Consider the following 22,014-nt stretch of genomic DNA (forward strand, 5'->3'; position numbering starts at 1 on the left):
TATTTTCGCTGATGACGCTGTATGGCGGCTCGTTTTTTGCGGGATAAGATGACGTTTTCAGCGGTACCATGGATTTATATCCTTTTTTTGATTGCGTGTTATTCCACTTTTTGTTCGGCGGTATGATAATAAAGCATTGTTTTTTGCCTCTTTTTTTTGTGACGGTGTTTACTGAAGGGGTTAACTAATGGGACAGTTTTATAGGTCGGGTCGTTACGGACGCGGCGATACTAAATATGTGCACTTTTATTGTTTTGTTATTTTTATTTAGATAAAGAAATGTATTTATTGGAACAATATTTTTTTTTTCTTTATTTAGGGTTTTTTTTTTTTTTTTTTTTTTTTTACACACATGTAAATATATATATATATTTTTTTTACTTTTTACATTGCCCCAGGGAGGGGGGGCATAACACTATAGTGTCAGATCGCTGATCTGACACTTTGTACAGCAGTGTGTCAGATCAGCGATCTGACAGGCAGTGCTCCAGGCTTGCTTGTAAGCCACCTCCCTGCAGGACCCGGAAGCAGCCCCGCAGCCATTTTGGATCCGGGGCCTGCAGGGAGAAGGAGGAGCCCCCTCCCTGCGCGATGCTTCCCTATGCCGCCGGAACGCTGCGATCATCTTTGATCGCAGCGTTCCAGGGGTTAACCCCTTCATGACCTTGGGATTTTCCGTTTTTCCGTGTTTGTTTTTCACTCCCCTCCTTCCCAGGGCCATAACTTTTTTATTTTTCTGTCAATATGGCCATGTGAGGGCTTATTTTTTGCGGGACGAGTTGTACTTTTGAACGACATCATTGGCTTTACCATGACGTGTACTAGAAAATGGAGAAAAAATTCCAAGTGCGGTGAAATTGCAAAAAAAGGAGATTTTTGTGTACTCACCGTAAAATCTCTTTCTCTTAGCCTCTAATTGGGGGACACAGGACCATGGGTGTTATGCTGCTGTCCACTAGGAGGCGACACTATGCATAATCTGAAAAAGATTAACTGTGGCTCCTCCTGTGCAGTATACACCCCTGGACGGCATCAGCCTTCTCCAGTTTTGTGCCAAAGCAGTAGGAGGAACGTAACATGAATAACATAATTATGCCTGTAAGAAGGCAACTATGTACGAGCTCAAGAAACAATATGAGAACTCAACAGTTACAACAGCCCGGAAAGGGCAACAGGGTGGGAGCTGTGTCCCCCAATTAGAGGCTAAGAGAAAGAGATTTTACGGTGAGTACACAAAAATCTCCTTTACTCTGTCGCCTCATTGGGGGACACAGGACCATGGGACGTCCTAAAGCAGTCCCTGGGTGGGAAGCAATGGACGAATATTGTGAAGACAGGCCCGTACACTTAGGGCACCGCCGCCTGCAGGACACATCTACCCAGGCTCGCTGAGGACTGGGTATGAACCCTGTAGTGTTTAGTAAATGTGTGTAAGCTAGTCCAAGTGGCCGCCTTACACACTTGTTGTGCCGAAGCCTGGTGCCGAATGGCCCAGGAGGCCTCTACCGCCCGTGTAGAGTGTGCCGTAATACCGGCTGGAAGAGGAGGATTCTTAAGGCGGTACGCCTCTTGTATGGTGGATTTGATCCACCTGGCAAGAGTAGCTTTTGGAAGCTGGCCTACCCTTGTGGCCGCCTTCCAGAAGGAGGAAAGGAGAATCAGACCTCCGGAAGGCGCAGTCCTAGACACGTATATACGCAAAGGCCTGACAAGGTCAAGCGTATGCAGAGCCTTCTCCACTCTATGAACCGGAACCGGACAAAGGGATGGTAGTGAAATTTCCTCATGGAGGTGGAAGTCTGACACAACCTTCGGAAGGAAGGATGGGAGCGTACGAAGAACTACCTTGGCCTGGTGACAAGCCAGGAAAGGCCGTCTGCATGAGAGTGCTGTCGGTTCAGACACCTTGCGTAGCGAGGTGAGTGCCACCAGGAAAAAAACCACCTTCTGGGAAAGAAGGCGGAGCGGGACCTCCTTAAGGGGTTCGAAGGGTGGTTCCTGCAATGCTGTCAGGACCAGGATGAGGTCCCACGTTTCTAGTGGTCGTCTGTAGGGGGAACCAATCGGGGAACCCCCTGAAGGAAAAGGCCTTACTTGCGGCTTGGTAGCAATGCGCTTTTGGAAAAAAGCACTGAGAGGGCTGACACCTGGCTTTAGGCGAGCCCAATGACAGACTGGCTTCCAGACCCGCTTGGAGAAAACCAAGAGCTTTGGGTAGGGAATAAGGGAGTGGAACCTAGCCACGAGATTCGCACCAGGTAAAGAAAACTTTCCAGGTACGGTAATACATCTTGGCAGAGGCTGATTTCCGTGCTCTGATCATGGTTGCAACGACCTCTGTCGAGAACCCTGCCTGGGTTAGAACCCAGGTCTCAAGGGCCACGCCATCAAGTTGAGAGCCCTTGAGTTCTGGTGGTAGAACGGCTCTTGTGATAGAAGATCGTGGCGGTCGGGGAGACGCCAGGGGGCGTCTGCTGTGAGTTGTACGATGTCGGCGTACCATGTGCGTCTGGGCCAGTCCGGTGCAATGAGGATAGTTGAAACTCCCTCTTGTTTGATCTTCCTCACCCTCTGGATATCAGGGGGAGAGGTGGAAAAAATATACAGAAGCTGGAACTGAGTCCAGTCCTGAACCAGAGCGACTGCTCCGAGCGACCGCGGATCGTGAGTTCAGGCAATGAAGTTGGAGACCTTGGCATTGAAATGGGATGCCATTAGGTCCACATCCGGGGTCCCCCAGCGGAGACAGATCTGATGAAAAATTTCGGGATGGAGAGACCACTCTCCCGAGTCTATTCCTTGTCGGCTGAGGAAGTCTGCTTCCCAGTTGTCCACACCCGAACGTCGACCGCCGAAGGACCGACCCTGTGTCCTCCGCCCAGCGGAGGACATATGACACTTCCCGCGTCGCTTGGGTACTGCGGGTCCCCCCTTGATGAGTCACATATGCCACAGTCGTGGTATTGTCCAACTGTATCCTGATGTAAGAGGCTGCCAGTAAGTGATGGAAAGCCCTCAATGCCAGAAGGATGGCACGAATTTTCAGGATGTTGATGGGCATGGACGCTTCCGCTGAGGACCACTTGCCCAACAGGAGCCCACAGCTGAGCCGGGGTCCCTGGATGCAGGCGCAGTGTGCTGGCCTATTGCTTGGAGGTGTAGGATGCTGCCTGTACAGGCCCTACCTGAGGTGTCTCAACCTATACCCCCAGTGAGGGAAAGGGAAGGTGCTATTGTCACCTTCAGGGGCCTTTATCCTCGCCTCGACCTCAACCCAGAAACCAAAAGGAATTGGGGAAGGGAGTCTCGACTTCGAACCAGCACCCGAGGGACTGGGGAAGGAGCAGCATGGGGAATAGCCATCTCAACTTCAACTGGGCACCCCATAATAGGGGGCCGAGGAAGGAGCCATGCCGGGAGTCTCACAAGAGACCCTCTTTTCTTCATCTGCTAGTCGGAGGGCCAGTGCCTTGTCCTTGGGAAGGAGCACTAGACCCCTGGAAGTGTTGAATAACATTCCCAGGAAGGTCAGGGACTGACTCGGAGTTGGTGATGACTTTGTAGGTTGATTAACCAGCCCATACGACTGAGAGTATCGGTTGTGATTGAGACGCTGAGCTCGCAAACCTTGAAGGTGGGAGCCTTGATGAGTAGATCGTCCAGGTATGGAACGACTACTATGCCTCTGGAATGCAGGACGTCCATGGTTGCTGCCATGACCTTGGTGACACTCTGGGAGCCGTGGCGAGTCCAAAGGGGAGAGCCACGAATTGGTAGTGGTCCTGGCCTATTGCGAACCTGAGAAACCTCTGATGGGCAGGTGCAATGGGTATATGCAGGTATGCGTCTTGTATGTCTATGGAGGCGAGATATTCTCCCTTCTCCATGGACGCAGTGATGAACCGAAGGGACTCCATGCGGAAGTGACGGACCCGTACATATTTGTTGAGCTGTTTTAGGTCTAGTATGGGCCGTACGCTGCCTCCTTTCTTGGGAACTACGAACAGATTGGAGTAGAACCCTCGGAAGCGGTCGGTCGTGGGTACCGGTACTATGACTCCTGATTAATAAAGCGAGGAGACCGCTTGGTGGTAGGCTCGAGCCTTGGCTGGCGGTTTTGGGGGGACAGAGAGGAAGAACCTGTCCGGTGGGTTGGAGGTGAAGTCTATTTTGTATCCGGAAGACACTAGTTCCATGACCCACCTGTCTTCTGTAATAGGCAGCCATACTTGATGAAAGAGCAAAAGTCGGCCGCCTACCGGTGTGGTGTCTTCCGGAGTCCGTAAGTCATGAGGAAGAGAAAGTCTGAGATTTTCCTCCTCTGGGCTTAGACTGGCCTGCTTTTGACTGCCAGGTCTTGTCCGACCTTTGCGTCGATCGTAAGTTGTCCCTGCGTGGGGAACGGTTATGATTTTGTACTGGACGTGAGACGGACCAGCCGGAGGAATTCCGAAGGGATCGGAATCGAGTTTGGTTACGCTTCTGGTAAGTGCGTTTAGGTTTCAGTTGGGGAAGAGAAGTACTCTTACCCCCTGTGGCGTTGGATATCATAGTATCCAACTGTTCACCGAAAAGTCTCCCACTGAGGTAGGGGAGGTGCGTGAGGGACTTCTTTGAGGCTGCGTCCGCTTTCCATTCCCGCAGCCAGAGGATACGCCTGATGGGGTTTGATGCTATCCCCGCGACTCCCCTTGCTGAAACCAGAGCTGCATGGAGCATGTAATCGCTACAACTGCAATTGAACCGCTTGGTCCGACAGTTGAGGAGCGGATGCTTGGAAGGCTTGTAGATTCTTTGCCCAGGCCAGGATGGCCTTGGCAGCCCAAGCTGAAGCGAACGCAGGAGCCATGGATGCCCTTGCTGCCTTGAAAATTGAACGAGCCATGCGTTCTACCTGCCAGTCTGCTGCGTCCCTGAGGGTTGAGCTATCTGGCGGTGTAAGGAGGGTCTGTGCTGCCAGCCTAGAGACTGGGGGATCCACTTCAGGTGGATCTGTCCATTCCTTGGTGTCCTTCTGTGGGAAGGGGCACCTCGCCTCCAGATATTTGCGATTAGCGAATTTTTTCTCAGGCTGTGAGAGAGCTGTTTTTTTTTTTTTGTTTTTTTTTTTAAGGATCGCCTTAAACTCTGGTGGTTAGAGAAAACCTTAGGCGGCTTCAGAGGTCCTTCAAAGGAAGTCTGATGTTCCGGGGCCTCTGATGGCGGATCAGAAATGACCAGCACCCGATGGATGGACGATATTATGTCCTCAACTAGCGCTGTATTGCTAGGAGGGATTGGGATCAGGGACCCCTCCGTTTCTCTGTCTGAGTCAGAGACGCAGATGCCTTCCGAATCCTGTGTATCACTGAGGCGTCCCCTGCTAGGTGAGCAGGGGAGGAGACCTTCTCTGGTTGGGGATTGCGGAGATCTGCATTGTCTGTCCCTGGAATGGGACGGTCTAGATGACCTGGAACAACGGTGTCTCTCCCTAGAGGGGGATGACCGTGTGCTATGGGATGACGCAGATGGACTTGATGTATGGATCCGCTTGCGTCGTGACCTAGACGTGGATTCCGCCAGGGGCATCTTGTTCCTGAGTCAAGCTCTCCCTTTGCTGGGTAACGTTCATAGCCGGGGCATGACCCTGCAGAGCCTGAAGCAATGTGGAAGTTAGGTTATCTATAGACTGCGTCATAGATTGCGATATCTGAGTAGCCCATTCCGGTGTGGCATTAGACACCGAGGCATTGGCAGGGGCTTCTTGTATACAGTTCTGACAATGCGGGTACGTGCTGCTACTGGGGAGAGCGGTCCCGCAGGCTGTGCAGAATGCATAATAGCAGTTCTGCCTGGTTCTCTTAGACCTTGAGCCCGGCATAGTGCACAGAGTGCAGAAGTGCTGCCAGCAGATGGACCTTACAGGGGTAGAGAACCTACAGGGGAGCCTTATAGGTAATATGGATTCACAGCTGAGTAAAGATAACCCAGCTGTGATCTTACCCCACCAGTGTACCCCTAGGTCCAGCGCCGAAAATCCACAGTCCTGTGCCCCCCGGAGACTGGCTGCCTGGTCCTGGTCCTGCAGACCGGGAGATGCAGGGTTAATCTGCAGCCGAAAATGGCTGCAGAGACAGAGGAGAGAGGAGGAGAAGGGGGCGGAGAGCTGGAAAAAAGGCGGCAAGGCTATAAAAAACCCGCCCTTTCTGTCTCGATCCGCCCCTTGTACGACACTGTAGAGTGTCATATTTGTCATCCGGGGGGCGGGCCGGGGGGCGGAGAGGAGGCTGCTGCTTCAGCTAGGCCGAAGCCGGGGCCTAAATTAGATGCCTGAGGCCCAGAAGGGCTCCAGGCCGGCGCGAAAGTCCGGGAGGGGGTCGGATCTGAACCGGACCCCTCCGGATTTGAAGGCAGGATGGCGGTGGGGCTATAAGCGGAAGGGGGAGCCCGGCTGGGGTCCCCCTGAGGCAGTATAGAGCTGGTGCTGCCGCAGAGACAGGGACGCAGGGAGCCCTGTGTCTGTATGTGCCATGCCTGCCTGCACTCCCCCCGGCCCCAACAGGAGCCCGCAGCTGGGCTGGGGTCCCTGGATGCAGACGCAGTATGCTGGCCCATTGCTGGGAGCTGTAGGATGCTGCCTATACAGGACCTACCTGAGGTGTCTCAACCTAATACCCCCAGAGGGGGATAGGGAGGGTGCTTTTGTCACACCTTCAGGGGCCTTTATCCTCGCCTCGACCTCAACCCAGAAACCAAAAGGAATTGGGGAAGGAGGGGGGTCTCGACTTCGAACCAACACCCGAGAGGTTGGGGAAGGAGCAGCATGGGGAATAGCCATCTCAACTTCAACTGGGCACCCCATAATAGGGGGCCGAGGAAGGAGCCATGCCGGGAGTCTCACAGGAGACCCTCTTTTCTTCATTTGTAATCCCATCGGAAAACGGGAAACGGAGTAAAAACGGAGTAAAAATCTTTGGCACAAAACTGGAGAAGGCTGATGCCGTCCAGGGGTGTATACTGCACAGGAGGAGCCACAGTTAATCTTTTTCAGATTATGCATAGTGTCGCCTCCTAGTGGACAGCAGCATAACACCCATGGTCCTGTGTCCCCCAATGAGGCGACAGAGTAAGAGGGATTTTTGGTACTCACCGTAAAATCTCTTTCTTGGAGCCTTCATTGGGGGACACAGATAACCATGGGTGTATGCTGCTGCTGCTAGGAGGCGGACACTATGCAAAAAAGGAAAAGAACAATAGCCCCTCCCCGGCAGTATACACCCACCGACAGGCACGGAGCACCTCAGTTGGTGAAAAAAGCAGTAGGAGAAACAACCATAACTGAGAACACATGAGTACCAACTCAATCAGGACTTGTAGGCCCAAACACGGTACCAAGAACAAATAACCAGGGAGGGTGCTGTGTCCCCCAATGAAGGCTCCAAGAAAGAGATTTTACGGTGAGTACCAAAAATCCCTCTTTCTTTATCGCTTCATTTGGGGACACAGATAACCATGGGACGTCCAAAAGCAGTCCCGGAAAAGGGTGGGTAGAAAGGAAGCGAGAAAAAGGCTCAGGTCGGCCGGTGTGCGACCGCCACCTGCAGTACCTTCCTACCAAAACCTGCATCTGACGAGGTCTGGGTATGAACCCTGTAGAACCTCGTGAACGTATGTAAAGACGACCAGGTGGCAGCCTTGCACACCTGCAAAGTGGAGGCCTGGTGACGAACAGCCCAGGAAGCACCGACAGCTCTGGTGGAGTGGGCCCGTACCCCAGGAGGGGGCTGCGTCTCTCGAGCACAGTAGGATTCCGTTATAGCAGAACGAATCCAGCGAGAAATAGTGGATTTGGACGCTTGAAGGCCTTTCCGGCGACCCTCAGCAATGACAAACAGTCGGATTTGCGAAAATGGGCAGTTCTAGAAAGATAGATCCAAACGGCCCTGACAACGTCAAGCTTGTGAAAAGACTTCTCCAAGGGATGAACAGGAGAAGGGCAAAAAGAAGGAAGAATGATATCCTCATTGATGTGGAAGGTGGAAACCACTTTGGGAAGAAATTCGGGGACAGGTCTTAGAACGACCTTGTCCTGATGAAGAATCAGAAGGGGGGGGGGGGGGGGGGGGTGGCAGGATAATGCTGCCAGCTCGGAAACTTTTCTAATTGAAGTGATGGCAATGAGGAAGGCCACCTTCCAGGAAAGAAAGGAAAAAGATGTCCTGAAGCGGTTCAAAAAGAACGGTCTGAAGGGCACTGAGGACCAAATTGAGGTCCCAAGGTTCCAGCGGAGGACGAAAAGGAGGAGCAAGATGTGCAACTCCTTGCAGAAAAGTCTTCACTTGACAGACGGAAGCCAAGTCCCTTTGGAAAAGAATGGACAAGGCGGAAACTAGACCCTTTAGGGTACTGAGGGACAAACCCGAGTCGAGACCCGACTGCAGGAAGCCCAGAAAGTCCGGAAGGGAAAAAGTCATCAGAAATACGTCGTGTGTCTCACACCACCGAAAGAAAGCCTTCCAGTACCTGTGGTAAATGCGAGAAGAAGCTGGCTTCCTGGCTCTGATCATGGTCTGTATGACCTGATAAGAAAAACCAGACTCCCTCAGAACCGCAGCCTCAACAGCCATGCCGTTAAATGCAGGGGACTGAGAACTCTGGTGGAAGAGTGGGCCCTGTGAGAGAAGATTTGAGCGGTCTGGGAACTCTGGTGGAAGAGTGGGCCCTGTGAGAGAAGATCTGAGCGGTCTGGGAGTCTCCAAGGGGTATCAGCGAGCATGTTGACCAGCTCCACGTAACCATCCCCTCTAACTTTTTTTTTTTTACTACCCTTGGGATCAAGGGAAGTGGGGGAAACAGGTAAGGAAACAAACTGCGACCATGGGATTACCAGGGCGTCGTGACTGATGGCCAGAGGGTCCCAGGATCTGGCGACAAACTGAGGAACCTTGTGGTTCATCCGAGACGCCATGAGGTTGACGTCTGGGGTGCCCCAACGAAGACAAATCTGGTCGAAGACTGAGGGATGGAGGGACCACTCGCCTGCCGCCAGGCCCTGGCGGCTGAGTAAGTCAGCTGCCCAATTTTCGATGCCCGGAATGTGGACAGCTGAAATGACCGGAACGTGACGTTCTGCCCAATGAAGTATACTTGCTGCCTCTGCCATTACCTGACTGCTGCGTGTCCCACCCTGGTGGTTTAAGTACATCACGACCGGCCAGGAGTGATTGCCACTGGAGTAGGGCAAGGAAGATTGCTCTGATCTCCAGTAAGTTGATAGGAAGAAGAGCCTCCTGGTGGGTCCAGCGACCCTGCACTGGGAGATGTCGGAAGACCGCTCCCCAACCGAGCAGGCTGGCATGCCACTGAAGCGGAAGGAAAGACCTCCCTTTGAGGAGGGATGAAGACAGGGTCCATCAGGTCAGTGACTGCCGAACCTGTCGAGGCAGACGAACGGGGCGATCCAGTGAGGTCGTGGACCTGATTCAAGTGGAGAGAAGAAACAGTTGGAGGGGACGTGTGTGGAATTGGGCAAAGGGAACGGCCTCCATTGAGGTAACCATCTGTCCCAGGACTGCCATGCAGAACCGAAGCGAGCGAGGAGCTGGGTGTTTGAGAGATCGGGCTGCCTTGCGGAGACCGGAGAACTTGTCCAGTGGGAGGAAGACCCGAGCCAAGTTCGTATCGAATTCCATGCCCAGGAAGGACAGACGCTGGCTGGGAATCAGGGAGGACTTGTCCCGGTTGATGATCCACCCGAGGCGAGTCAGAGTGTCTAGAGAGATCTGGAGGCTTCGCGCACAGTCTCGATGAGAGGAACCCCTGATCAAAAGATCGTCCAGGTAGGGGATGATGAGTATCCCCCTGGAATGAAGGATGGCCATGACCGCCGCCATGATCTTGGTGAAGACCCTGGGGGCCGACGCCAGGCCGAAAGGGAGGGCCGTGAATTGGTAGTGCTCTTCCTGGACAGCAAACCAAAGGTACCTCTGGTGCCGTACACAGATAGGAACATGAAGGTACGCATCCTGAATGTCCACCGAACACAGGAACTCCCCGGGCTCTATGGCGGCAATCACCGACCGCAAGGACTCCCTCCTGAAGTGGCGGAGTCGAACATGGCGGTTCAAAAGCTTGAGATCCAGAATTGGGCGAAGGGAACCGTCCTTCTTGGGGACTAAAGAGGTTCGAGTAGAACCCCGAAAAACGCTTATTTGAAGGGACAGGAACGACTACGCCAGCTGTGACCAGGGAAGAGACGGCCTGAAGAAACCCAGGCAGTTGAGACGGTTGCCTTGGTGGACGAAAGAGGAAGAAACGATTTTCCGGAAGGGAAGAAAATTCGATCTTGTAACCGGAGGCAACTACCTCTCTGACCCAGGTGTCGCTGACTGCAGACAGCCAGGAGTCCCGGAAGGAAAGAAGTCTGCCTCCCACCCTGGAAGTCATTCCAGGTGGGGGCGACCCGTCACTTGGAACGAAATCTATCGGAACGGGAGCCAGAGGACCTGAAAGGTTGGCTCTTAGATCTCCATCTGGGGGCAGGCTTGTAAGAGGGTCTCCTCCGCTCTCCTGAAGCGGAAGGTTGCTCCTGCTGGGAAGAGGAGTCAGAGGTCCAAAATTGACCAAAGTGCCTAAAAGGCCTAGGGCCCTTTTTATTGAAGAAACGTTTTGGTCTAGACTGAGGGAGGGAAGTACTTTTTCCTCCCGTGGCATCAGAAATGATCTGGTCTAAGCGAGAGCCAAAGAGTCTGGAACCCTGAAAGGCTAGGTTGGTGAGAGACTTCTTAGAAGTTGTATCTGCGCTCCATGCTAAGCCAAAGTATGCGGCGTATAGCAATGATGTTGCTACTTGCCCTTGCGGAACAGGCCGCTGCATCCAAGGAGGCAGCCAAAACATATTTGTCCGCGTGGCCAATCTGGTCCGCCAAATCAGCAAGTTCCTGTGGGGAAGCCGAAGCTAAAATGCCTCATCGAAGAATCTTGGCCCAGGCGGAAATGGCCTTTAAACCCAGGTGGAGGCGAAACTGGGGCAGAGGGAAGCTCCTGATGCCTCGAAAGCTGATTTGGCTAGAGTCTCAATCTGTCTGTCCGTAGCGTCTTTAGGCGACGCACCGTCAGGTAAGGACAGGACCGTCTTGGATGAAAGACGGGAAACCGGCGGGTCCACCTTTGGAGATTCTGCCCATTTGGCAAGAAGGTCAGCACTAAACGGGTATAATACGTCCAGGTGTTTTCTACCTGGGAAGCGCTTCTCAGGATGTTCCCAGTGCTTAGACAGGGTAGACTCAAATTCCTCGTGATTGGGAAAGGAGCGAGAAGGGCGCTTGACCCGTTTGAAGGTGACAGAAGGATCCTGTGAGGGTACCTCGTCCAGTTTAAGCTTAAGAGTTTGGGAGATAGCCAAGATGAGACTATCCACAATAGCCGGTATGCCAGACGTCTGGTCTGAGTCAGAGTCAGACCCGGACTGGGAATCTATGTCCGAGCCAAGGTCCTCCTACGAAGAGGGGAATTGGGAAGAGGTGAGCAGCTTGGGAACTGCTGAGGGACCCGGAGAGCTGGAAGAGGAGCCAGACAGGGACCTCTTTCTAGAACGGCCTGCCGGAGCGTTCTTCTGAGGGTCGATAACAGGTGCGTGTGACTCGCCATGAGAGACGGTTGGAGCACTGGTGGCTGTAGCTAGATGCTGAAGTCGTTCAAGCGCCTGGACCAGAGATTGTGATACTTTAGTCAAGTCAGAGACTGACTGAGACATAGCAACTGCCCACTCTGGGGGATGGAGAGTGCACTCATCCCGAGATTCGGAAGCTTCCTGCGGAGCAGACATGGTAGGCGGACTGCAGGATTGGCAGAAGGGTGACGACTGACCTGCTGACCACTTTTTCTTGCAGCGTGAGCAAGCGTAATGAATGATGGTGGGTTTGAAAACAGAAGCCCCAATTGAACAGGTAGTGGTTAAGCGCACAGCAAATGACCAGAAAGAGAGAAAACCCTTGATAGGTCCAGCGGCAGAAGGGGGCCCGAACTGAGGGAAAGTGAAAGTAAAAAAGGGGAGCCGCGGCGCTGAATGGACAATGCATGGAATAGACGGCAGGGAAGCGCTGACAGGTCCAGGGGAGGGAAGAGAGACAGCGTGTAATACAAACAACAATCCCCTTCCCCCCGATATATCTTCATTACCTTGATCTTCAGCGCTGTATGAGGGTCGTCTAGGGGCCCAAGGGAAGGCAGGGACGCTAGAGAGAAGAACCCTCTTCCAGGAGACGGCATCAACCCCCTTAGGGAAAAGGGGGGAGGTCACCGCTGGTGACTACCGTCTCACTCTCAGCCCTGTCCGAGGAGAGGGGTGAGGAGGAAATTCGGCAAGGACCGGCCACCAAACTCACCCTGAGGCACCAATGAAGGCACAGGGGAGAAAGGTCCCGCCAGCAGGCCTGAGTGTTGCGATGTGGGTGACACCACACTGCTCGCTCAGCCGCTAATAATGGGAAGGCAGAGTGAATTAACACCCTGATTCCCTAGAAGTTGAATCTGAAAAACAAAATAAATAATTAATAAAACACAACAAACCTGCGAAGGCAAAAAAATGATTAGCTGCGGATCTGGAAGATCCAGGTCCGCCTCCTACAGACACTAAGCACAAACTGAGGTGCTCAGTGCCTGTTGGTGGGTGTATACTGCCGGGGAGGGGCTATTGTTCTTTTCATTTTTTGCATAGTGTCAGCCTCCTAGCAGCAGCAGCATACACCCATGGTTATCTGTGTCCCCCAATGAAGCGATAAAGTGCAATCTTATGCGTGTTTTTTGTTTGGCTTTTTTGCTAGGTTCACTAAATGCTATGATTCTCCAGGTGAGTATGAGTTCATAGACACCAAACATGTCTAGGTTATTTTTTATCCAAGTGGTGAAACAAAATTCCAAACTTTGCTTAAATTTTTTTTTTTTTTTTAAAAAGCGCCATTTTCCGATACCCGTAGCGTCTCCATTTTTTGTGATCTGGGGTCAGGTGTGGGCTTATTTTTTGCGTGCTGAGCTGATGTTTTTAGTGATACCATTTTGGCGCACATACGTTCTTTTGATTGCCCGTTATTGCATTTTAATGCAACGTTGCAGCGACCAAAAAAACGTAATTTGGGCATTTCTAATTCTTTTCTCGCTACGCCGTTTAGCGACCAGGTTAATCCTTTTTTTTTTTTGATAGATCGGGTGATTCTGAACGCGGCGATACCAAATATGTGTAAGTTTGATTTTTTTTTTTTTATCTTATTTTGAATGGGGCAAAAGGGGGTGATTTAAACTTTTATATTTTTTTATTTATTTCATACTTTTTTAAACATTTTTTTTACTTTTGCCATTCTTCAATAGCCTCCATGGGAGGCTAGAAGCTGGCACAACGTGATCGGCTCAGCTACATAGGAGCGATCATCAGATCGCTGCTATGTAGCTGAATTGCAGGCTTGCTATGAGCGCTGACCACAGGGTGGCGCTCACAGCAAACCGGCATCAGTAACCATAGAGGTCTCAAGGACCTCTATGGTTACTATCCTGACTCATCGCTGACCCCCGATCATGTGACTGGGGTCGTCGATGAGCGCATTTCCGGCCACGCGGCAGTTAAATGCCGCTATCAGCGTTTGACAGCGGCATTTAACTAGTTAATAGCGGTGGGCGGATCGTGATTCCACTCGCCGCTATTGCGCGCACATGTCAGCTGTTCAAAACAGCGGACATGTCACGGCTTTGATGTGGGCTCTAGTTAATTCATATAATGAATGTTATAATGTAAATGGAAGCATATACCCATCAATTCTTCCACATGTGATTGGGTGTACTGGCCATAAGAACCTCTCATTACCACATTTCAAAACATTCAATAACGGAATGCCCATGAAAATGAAGGAGATCCCCGTTCATTCTTTCATGTTCTTACCAGCATTTCTTAGCCTTTCTTTATATTGCTGATCTAATTTTTTCATCCGTTTCTGATACTCCTGCAGGGTACCTAATTATAAAATAAAGGCAGGCACAAAATCACATATATAATAGAGGTTTTCAGAAACAACTGTAGGTTATCAGAGATCATCAATGACAATGATATTCCTTCTCTACCGTTTGTCAACTGGGGTTGGGGAAAGTGAATTACAATTAAAATGATTAAAAGAAAACTGTAGCTCAGAGTTTTATTTCTTGTAACAAGTGGTAGGGAAGGGGAGTATTTATTAAACAATCTAGCAATTTTTTTTCTATGCCTACAGATTATCATATCTTATATATGTTGAACTTACTTTCCCTAGATTTCACCCTGCATTTTAGCCCTCTATACTCCCCTATCAATCTACATCTCTGCCTACTAGGATAGCACTGTGATTATCCTCTCCTATATATTCCCCTAAATAATATAGTTATACAATCAGGTAGGAGGACGTATCTTCATTATAATTGTGTAACAGGAGCCATGAAATTATCATCATCATATATGATAGATGTTTCTGTTCCACATGAGGACATGATGTATTAGAAATAATAAGTCAACTCACCACTTAATCTCTGTGGACTAGAAACTCTTATGCATGGACATCATAGACTCAGATGAACCAAATTTGCATAAGAAAAGATAATAGTCCAGCAGCAGGGAGAAATCCTTTTAAAACATCCTGCTTACAGAATAGAAAAAAAAAAAAAAGAGACAGCACTCCAATCGGCTCTCCAAAAAAATGGACCATTTATAGGGCTATGTGATGACATTTTGGTTCCATTACTGAATTTTCTCAAGCTGTTCCAGACATAAGGAAATATTTGAAAAACGTAAGCTCTGGAATTTTAAAAGGGATTGTCCAATATCTATAATGCCATTTAAAATATCCATCTTTAAGCTCTAACCACAAACAGCCATTCCCTATGTGTATGTATGTATGTATGTATGTATGTATGTATGTATGTATGTATGTATGTATGTATGTATGTATGTATGTATGTATGTATGTATGTATGTATGTATGTATGTATGTATGCATGCATGCATGCATGCATGCATGCATGCATGCATGCATGCATATATATATATATATATATATATATATATATATATATATATATATATATATATATATATATATATATATATATATTTATTTTTATTTATTTTTTTTGGGGGGGGGGGGGGTTGGTTATTTTCTTTACTTCCTGTGATGTTTTGCTTCAGGAGAAGCATTGGAGCATTGTTCTACAGTCAATGCTCTGTAGCTTCTATCACTGAAACAGGACGTCAACGGTGGGGGTGCTGCTGTCATGTACCACAGCTTCTGTCACTGCCACCCTACAATGATGTTGTGTTTGGGGAGGTGACGGAGAAGCAGCTTCTATGCTCTCATCTTCCATGGCTGTCACCACACTTCTGTTGGAGCCACAATTCCTACTACTGTCACTGCCGCATCTTTCCCTGAAACGAATGTCAACAGGAGGCAGTGAGAAAAGTAGAGTCAGTGACAACGCCGGCCCACATCTTCTAACACCGCCCGCAAACGAATTGTAATCAGGGAGCGCCAATGGTATCATCACCCTGCTTCTTTTGCCATCCTGTGACACGAACTTGCTTAAGGATGGTGATAGTTGATAGAGGCTGTGGAGCAGCACTGCTGTCACTCACCCTGCTTCTGTCACCGACCCCCGCTGACATCTCATTCAAGGGAAAGAGTCCGGAACTCAAACTGTGGAAACTGAAGAGGTGTGTGGCAGGCCTAGAAATGTGGAGGCAGCCACAGCAGTGACAGCATGATAAAAGCTATTGTCACTTCCCAACCAACCCCTTTATACAGGACATGATCTGGGATTGGTGGTGACAAAAGCTGTAATAAGTGACAGTAGCAGTGCCTTCTGATAACTAAGTGTTACACGTGGGGTGATAGAAGCTGCGGAGAAGTGACAGCATGGCCATCCTCCTGTGACATCCTGTTTGAGACTCCCCTTCCTCCCAGGAACTAGAAAAAAATTACAGATATAGGGATTAGCAGGATCAAAATAATGGTAAGAAATTTTATAATAAAGCAAATTACAAACGTGGTTAGGGCTCAACAATAGAAATTTATACTCTGGCAACCCCTTTAAAGGGAAGCTGTCACCTCATTTTTGAGCTATGAGCTGCGGCCACTGCCTTTCGGGGCTTATATACAGCATTCTGTAATGCGGTAGATAAGCCCACTATCTAACCTGAAAGTTAAGAAAAACAAGTTATATTTTACTCACCTGGGGGTGGTCCGGTCCGATGGGTGTCACAGGTCCAGCGCCTCCCATCTTCATGCGATGTCGTCATCTTCCTTGCTTCGTGTCGTGGCTCCTGCGCATGCGAACTGATCTGCCCTGTATAGGGCAGAGCACAGTACTGCAGTGTCCAGGTGCAGGGAAAGGTCAGAGGCCCTGCGCACTACAGTACTTTACCTCAACAGGGCAGATCAGTACGCGCAGGAGCCACGACACGAAGCAAGGAAGATGACGACATTGCATGAAGATGGGAGGCGCAGGACTCGGACCTGCGACGCCCATCGGACCGGGACCGCCCCGGGTGAGTATAATATAACTTGTTTTTCTTCTATTTCAGGTTAGATCGGGAGCTTATCTACAGCATTACAGAATGCTGTAGATAATCCCCGAAAGGCAGTGGCCGCAGCTCTTAGCTCAAAAATGAGGTGACAGGTTCCCTTTAATATATGAGTGTTTTATAGAACTTTTTTGAAATGTGTTGGTGCCAACAATATTTTAATGAGTAAATGTTTTCAAATTAAATGTTAAATGCCTATGTTTCCTCTGATCTGTGTTCTATATTTTGTTGTGATAAATATGGCTATAAGAGATTTCCAAATCTTTGCATTATTGTTTTCTTTACATATTACACAATAGCTTTTTTTAAATTGGGGTTGTATGATTCATAGTCTCTATATAAATAATCTACATAAAATACATCCCTGGCTAGACGGAGTTCTGTACATGATTTATTTATTATACTTATTTAGCACCATGAATTCCACAGCCCTTTACAGACATTATAATCACTGTCCTCATTGGTGCTCACAATCTAAATTCCCTATCAGTGTGGCCTTGGAAAGTTGGAGGAAACTGGAGAATCTGTAGGAAATAAGGGGAGAACATACAAACTCCTTGCAGATGTTGTCCTTGGTGGGATTGAACCCAATTCTGCATTGCTCCAGTGCTGCCCTACATTATCACTTTAGTGTTTTATTTGCACACCCATAATGTAGTTGGTTAGGTGCCGAAGAGTGGTGAGCAAAATAATTAACAGCACCCACATTGGTAGTCTGTGGCCGCCAGACCAGAGTCATGGGTACCCCTCCTACCCATCGGTATCCCCGATGCGTCTTGAGATTAGGAAGCCCTTTGCAACACAATACAAGTGTTGGCCTGGTCTACAAATCAGGAGAGGCCAGCGAGGAGGTTCGCATGTCTCTGGTCTGGCACCACGGACTCTTGACATATCTGCTGCGCAGGATCCTGCAAACCTTTCTTCTTAACTCTAGTTGCAAATCATTAGAGCAAGATCTATGCAGACAACTAATAAGCAGGGAATAATACATATCAGGTAATAACTCACAATCTGGGCAGGACACAATAGAAGCCTATAGAGAAAAAGCAGTGGTCAATCAGAGCTGAAGGAAGCGTCAGCTGGGTGTGCACAGAGTACTAAGAGAGGCCAATTCTGGCGGCTGTAGAGAATGTAAGATTAGGTGGATTCGCGACATAAAAATGCAACCCGAGGGCACGGATTTGCAACATAAGGATGCAATGCGAGGGCACGGATTTGCAACATAAGGGTGCAATGCGAGGGCACCAAGTACTTTACACATTCCTTCAGCTACAATTGAATGAGATTGTATCACACAATTTGCAACTTGGAAATTAATGGTTTACTACAGAATTATTCATGTATGACACTTGCAGATGAAGACTATCTGAGGCACATCAGTAACTCATGGGGGGGACTCGGTGAAGACAATAAATACTAAGGAATAAGTACCACCTTCATCTGGTAATCTTAATGCCCACCTTCCTGAAGTTGTTGCAGTTGTCTCTTCAGAGAGGCCAGCTTATCCTGATACATCCTGGAATAAAAAAAAAAAAAACTCAAGTAAGAGTTATCATTATATCTATGAGAAGAAACAATTTTCATTTAACTGCACTGAGCTTCACAACTGGGAAATGTTCAATTTTTGTTTGTTTTCATTTTTTCCTCCCTTTCTTCAAAAGAGCCATTACTTTTTATGATTGTCCGTTAACATAGTCGTATAAGGGTTTGATTTTTATGGGACAAGTTATAGTTTTGAATAACACAATTCACTTTAGATCTAGGAAGCTATGATTGTGGTAACCCAATTAGTATGATATTAGATATAGCAAAATTAACAGAACGGCGCTGTCGGGGGTTGTAGTAGTGGTATATCCTTAGCTGTATCTACACTAATGTAAGTAACTTCACATATAAATGATAGCTTTGGAGCCCTTCCTTTGGTCCAAGGTCACTTGACCCTTATTATACAGTTCAGGCAAAAATTAATAGACCACTGCAAAATGTTCAGTTTGTCGGATTTTTCTCTTTATAGGTATATTTTTGAGTAAAATGTAAATTGTTAATTTACTCTATAAATTTCTGACAACGTCTCTGAATTTTAAAGCAATAAATTTTGTATTTTTTTTTCTGAAAAGGAAAAATGGTCAAAATTTAACCCCTTCATGACCTTGGGATTTTCCGTTCTTCCGTGTTCGTTTTTCACTCCCCTCCTTCCCAGAGCCATAACTTTTTTTTTAATTTTTCCGTCAATATGGCCATGTGAGGGCTTATTTTTTGCGGGACGAGTTTTACTTTTGAATGACACCATTGGTTTTACCATGACGTGTACTAGAAAATGGGAAAAAAAAATTCCAAGTACGGTGAAATTGCAAAAAAAGTGCAATCCCATGGATATTTTTTGTTTGGCTTTTTTGCTAGGTTCACTAAATGCTAAAACTGATCTGCCATCATGATTTTCCAGGTCATTACGAGTTCATAGACACCAAACATGTTTAGGTTATTTTTTATCTAAGTGGTGAAAAAAAATTCAAAACTTTGCTTAAAAAAAAAAAATTTGCGCCATTTTCCGATACCCGTAGCGTCTCCATTTTTCGTGATCTGGGGTCGGGTGAGGGCCTATTTTTTGTGTGCCGAGCTGGCGTTTTTAATGATACCATTTAGGGGCAGATATGTTCTTTTGATCACCCGTTATTGCATTTTAATGCAATGTCGCAGCGACCAAAACCACATAATTTTGGAGTTTCACTTTTTTTCTCGCTACGCCGTTTAGCGATCAGGTTAATACTTTTTTTTTTATTGATAGATCGGACGATTCTGAATGCGGCGATACCAAATATGTGTATATTTGATTTTATTTTTATTGTTTTATTTTTAATGGGGCGAAAGGGGGGTGATTTAAATTTTTTTTTATTTATTTCATATTTTTTTAAACATTTTTGTTTATTTTTGCCATGCTTCAATAGTCTCCATTGGAGGCTAGAAGCTGGCATAGCCTGATCGGCTCTGCTACATAGCAGCGATCATCAGATCGCTCCTATGTAGCATAATTACAAGCTTGCTATAAGCGCCGACCACAGGGTGGCGCTCACAGCAAACCGGCATCAGTAACCATAGAGGTCTCAAGGACCTCTATGGTTACTATCCTGACGCATCGCTGACCCCGATCATGTGACTGGGGTCAGCGATGCGCGCATTTCCGGCCGTGCGGCCGGAAGCAGTAGCTAAATGCCGCTGTCAGCGTTTGACAGCGGCATTTAACTAGTTAATAGCAGCGGATGGATTGCGATTCCACTCGCTGCTATTGCGCGCACATGTCAGCTGTTCAAAACAGCTGATATGTCGCGGCTTTGATGTGGGCTCACCGCCGGAGCCCACATCAAAGCAGGGGATCTGACCTCGGACGTACTATCCCGTCCTTCCCCCCCAAAAAAAACAGTGCTTTCAGACCTCAAATAATGCAAAGAAAACAAGTTCATAATCATTTAGAGACAACAATACTAATGTTTTAACTCAGGAAGAGTTCGGAAATCAATATTTTATGGAATAACCATGATTTTTAAATCACAGCTTTCATGCGTCTTGGCATGTTTTCCACCAGTCTTTCACACTGCTTCTGGCACAAAAATGTAAGCAGTTCTTTTTTGTTTGATGGCTTGTGACTATCCATCTTCCTCTTGATTACATTCCAGAGGTTTTCAATGGAGTTCAGGTCTGGAGATTGGGCTGCCCATGACAGGGTTTTGATGTGGTGGTCTCTTCATTTTTGCCAGAGCTGCATATTTATGTACATCACTAGATCTATTTGTTATTGTAACTTTTCAGTCAGTTGTACTGATTTCAGCTGTATACACATCATTCTAAGCGCATTGCACTTTGTATTTATAGTTTATTCCCTAAACGGATTATTGTCATCTCAGATACCCATTTGGTAAAAACTACGGTACATTTATTTGGTCCTACTTGTCCTGCCAAAGCCCCAGCTATTGATAGCAAACACTTGGCTACCTTTTTTGGAAAAACCCGTGTTTAATTTTAAATATTTTTTAACAAATTTCTAAATAAAATATTGCATTTTATATCGCTTATGTTTATGCATCCTTATCCCATTAAGTTCATTCTCTTACTAGGGATTTTTTTGTTAAACTTACGCTCATCACCAGAATATGTGGTTTGTAGGATTGGCTGGTACCCCATTACTGTAGTGGTATTGCTTGTAAATGCTGGTATATCCCACCACTATATAAGTAGTATATGTTTCCTTTAGGATTCTGATTTGGGTCTCCATAATTGAACCTTTAGATCCATACTGAATGAATTACATGGTGGTCTTGAAGGCACTTTTGTTATTTTTAATAAATTGGTGGTTGTTAGGACCCCTTGTTTCCTGTTAGGGGACAATAGATTTGGGTATCTTACCAAGAGATGAGTCTGTATGAACTGCTGGAATGTAAACCCTTGACATATTACATGCCGGTGTTTTTTTAGTGTCTGTGTCCTTGTTGTTGCATTTTGAGTGTTTTAAAAGCCTTACATTTGTTTAGATTGATTTTTAGCCTTATGACATTAAAAATTAATTTTTATACCTAATTCTGCTATATCTGACACAATTTGCTTTACCATGTAATGTACTGAAAAATAAGGGGAAAAAAAACAATTCCACCATTATTTTTTTTTAGACTTTTGTTTTTATGGCATTTATTATTTGGTAAAAATGACTCCGCAACATGATCTTCCGGGTCAGTATGAGAACAGCGAAACCAAACTGATTTTTTTTTTTTTTTTAGATATTTTAGTGGTTGCCATTTTCATGGATCTGTAACTTTTTTTTTACTTTTCCTGTCAATGGAGCTGTGTGAGGGCTTGCATTTGGAATTCCGAACTTACGTTTTTAATGGGAACCTTTCACGTTGGTTAAAGCTATTAATCGTTGATAGCATTAGACAACCAACGCTCACAGCACTGTAAGCAGCGGCAGTAAACGTGTCCTGGCACTTTGGCAGTGCATCAGTGCAAAGCCAGCTGTCAAAGTGCTGGGGTGGCTGACAGCAACATTTAAATGAAGCAATATTCAGCTGCTGCAGTTACAGGCAAATGCTGCCATGTATGGTGTGGGCCCAGGTCTTGAGCACTCCCTAAACACATGCCATGACCATATGATGTAATTTTATGTCATGTGGTCACAAAATGGTTAATTACCGTAGTTTGTATCATCAGCCCTCAGCAGGTACATTATTAAATTCATAACAGATCCTGAATATTTCTAGCCACAAGTAGGCTAAACTTTCCCGATCTACAACCTGCTTTTATTTTATGTCTTATTCTGTCTTCTTGGTAATAGATAATGGTGTTTTAGTTCTAGAACCCTTCTGTACGAAGTGGAACATTATGTGATGAGCTAGACCATGAGATTGGGGTGAAAATGTAAAAAAAAAAAAAAATATCGGGATGACATATATGAG

General features: G+C 47.4%; 1 protein-coding gene across 2 annotated transcripts in view; it reads right to left on the minus strand.

The window, feature by feature from the left end:
* SUDS3 (SIN3A corepressor complex component SDS3) overlaps positions 1-22,014 on the minus strand; it is a 103,799-nt gene that overhangs the window by 65,453 nt on the left and 16,332 nt on the right. For both annotated transcript variants that reach the window (XM_077292138.1, XM_077292134.1), the window contains exons 3-4: positions 18,034-18,089; positions 13,910-13,981 (exon numbers count right to left, since the gene is read on the minus strand). In XM_077292138.1, the coding sequence (XP_077148253.1) occupies positions 13,910-13,981; positions 18,034-18,089 (128 nt within the window). The remainder of the gene's footprint in view (positions 1-13,909; positions 13,982-18,033; positions 18,090-22,014) is intronic.

Source organism: Ranitomeya variabilis, chromosome 1 (genome assembly GCF_051348905.1).
Source record: "Ranitomeya variabilis isolate aRanVar5 chromosome 1, aRanVar5.hap1, whole genome shotgun sequence".
In the NCBI taxonomy this organism is placed as follows: Eukaryota; Metazoa; Chordata; class Amphibia; order Anura; family Dendrobatidae; genus Ranitomeya; species Ranitomeya variabilis.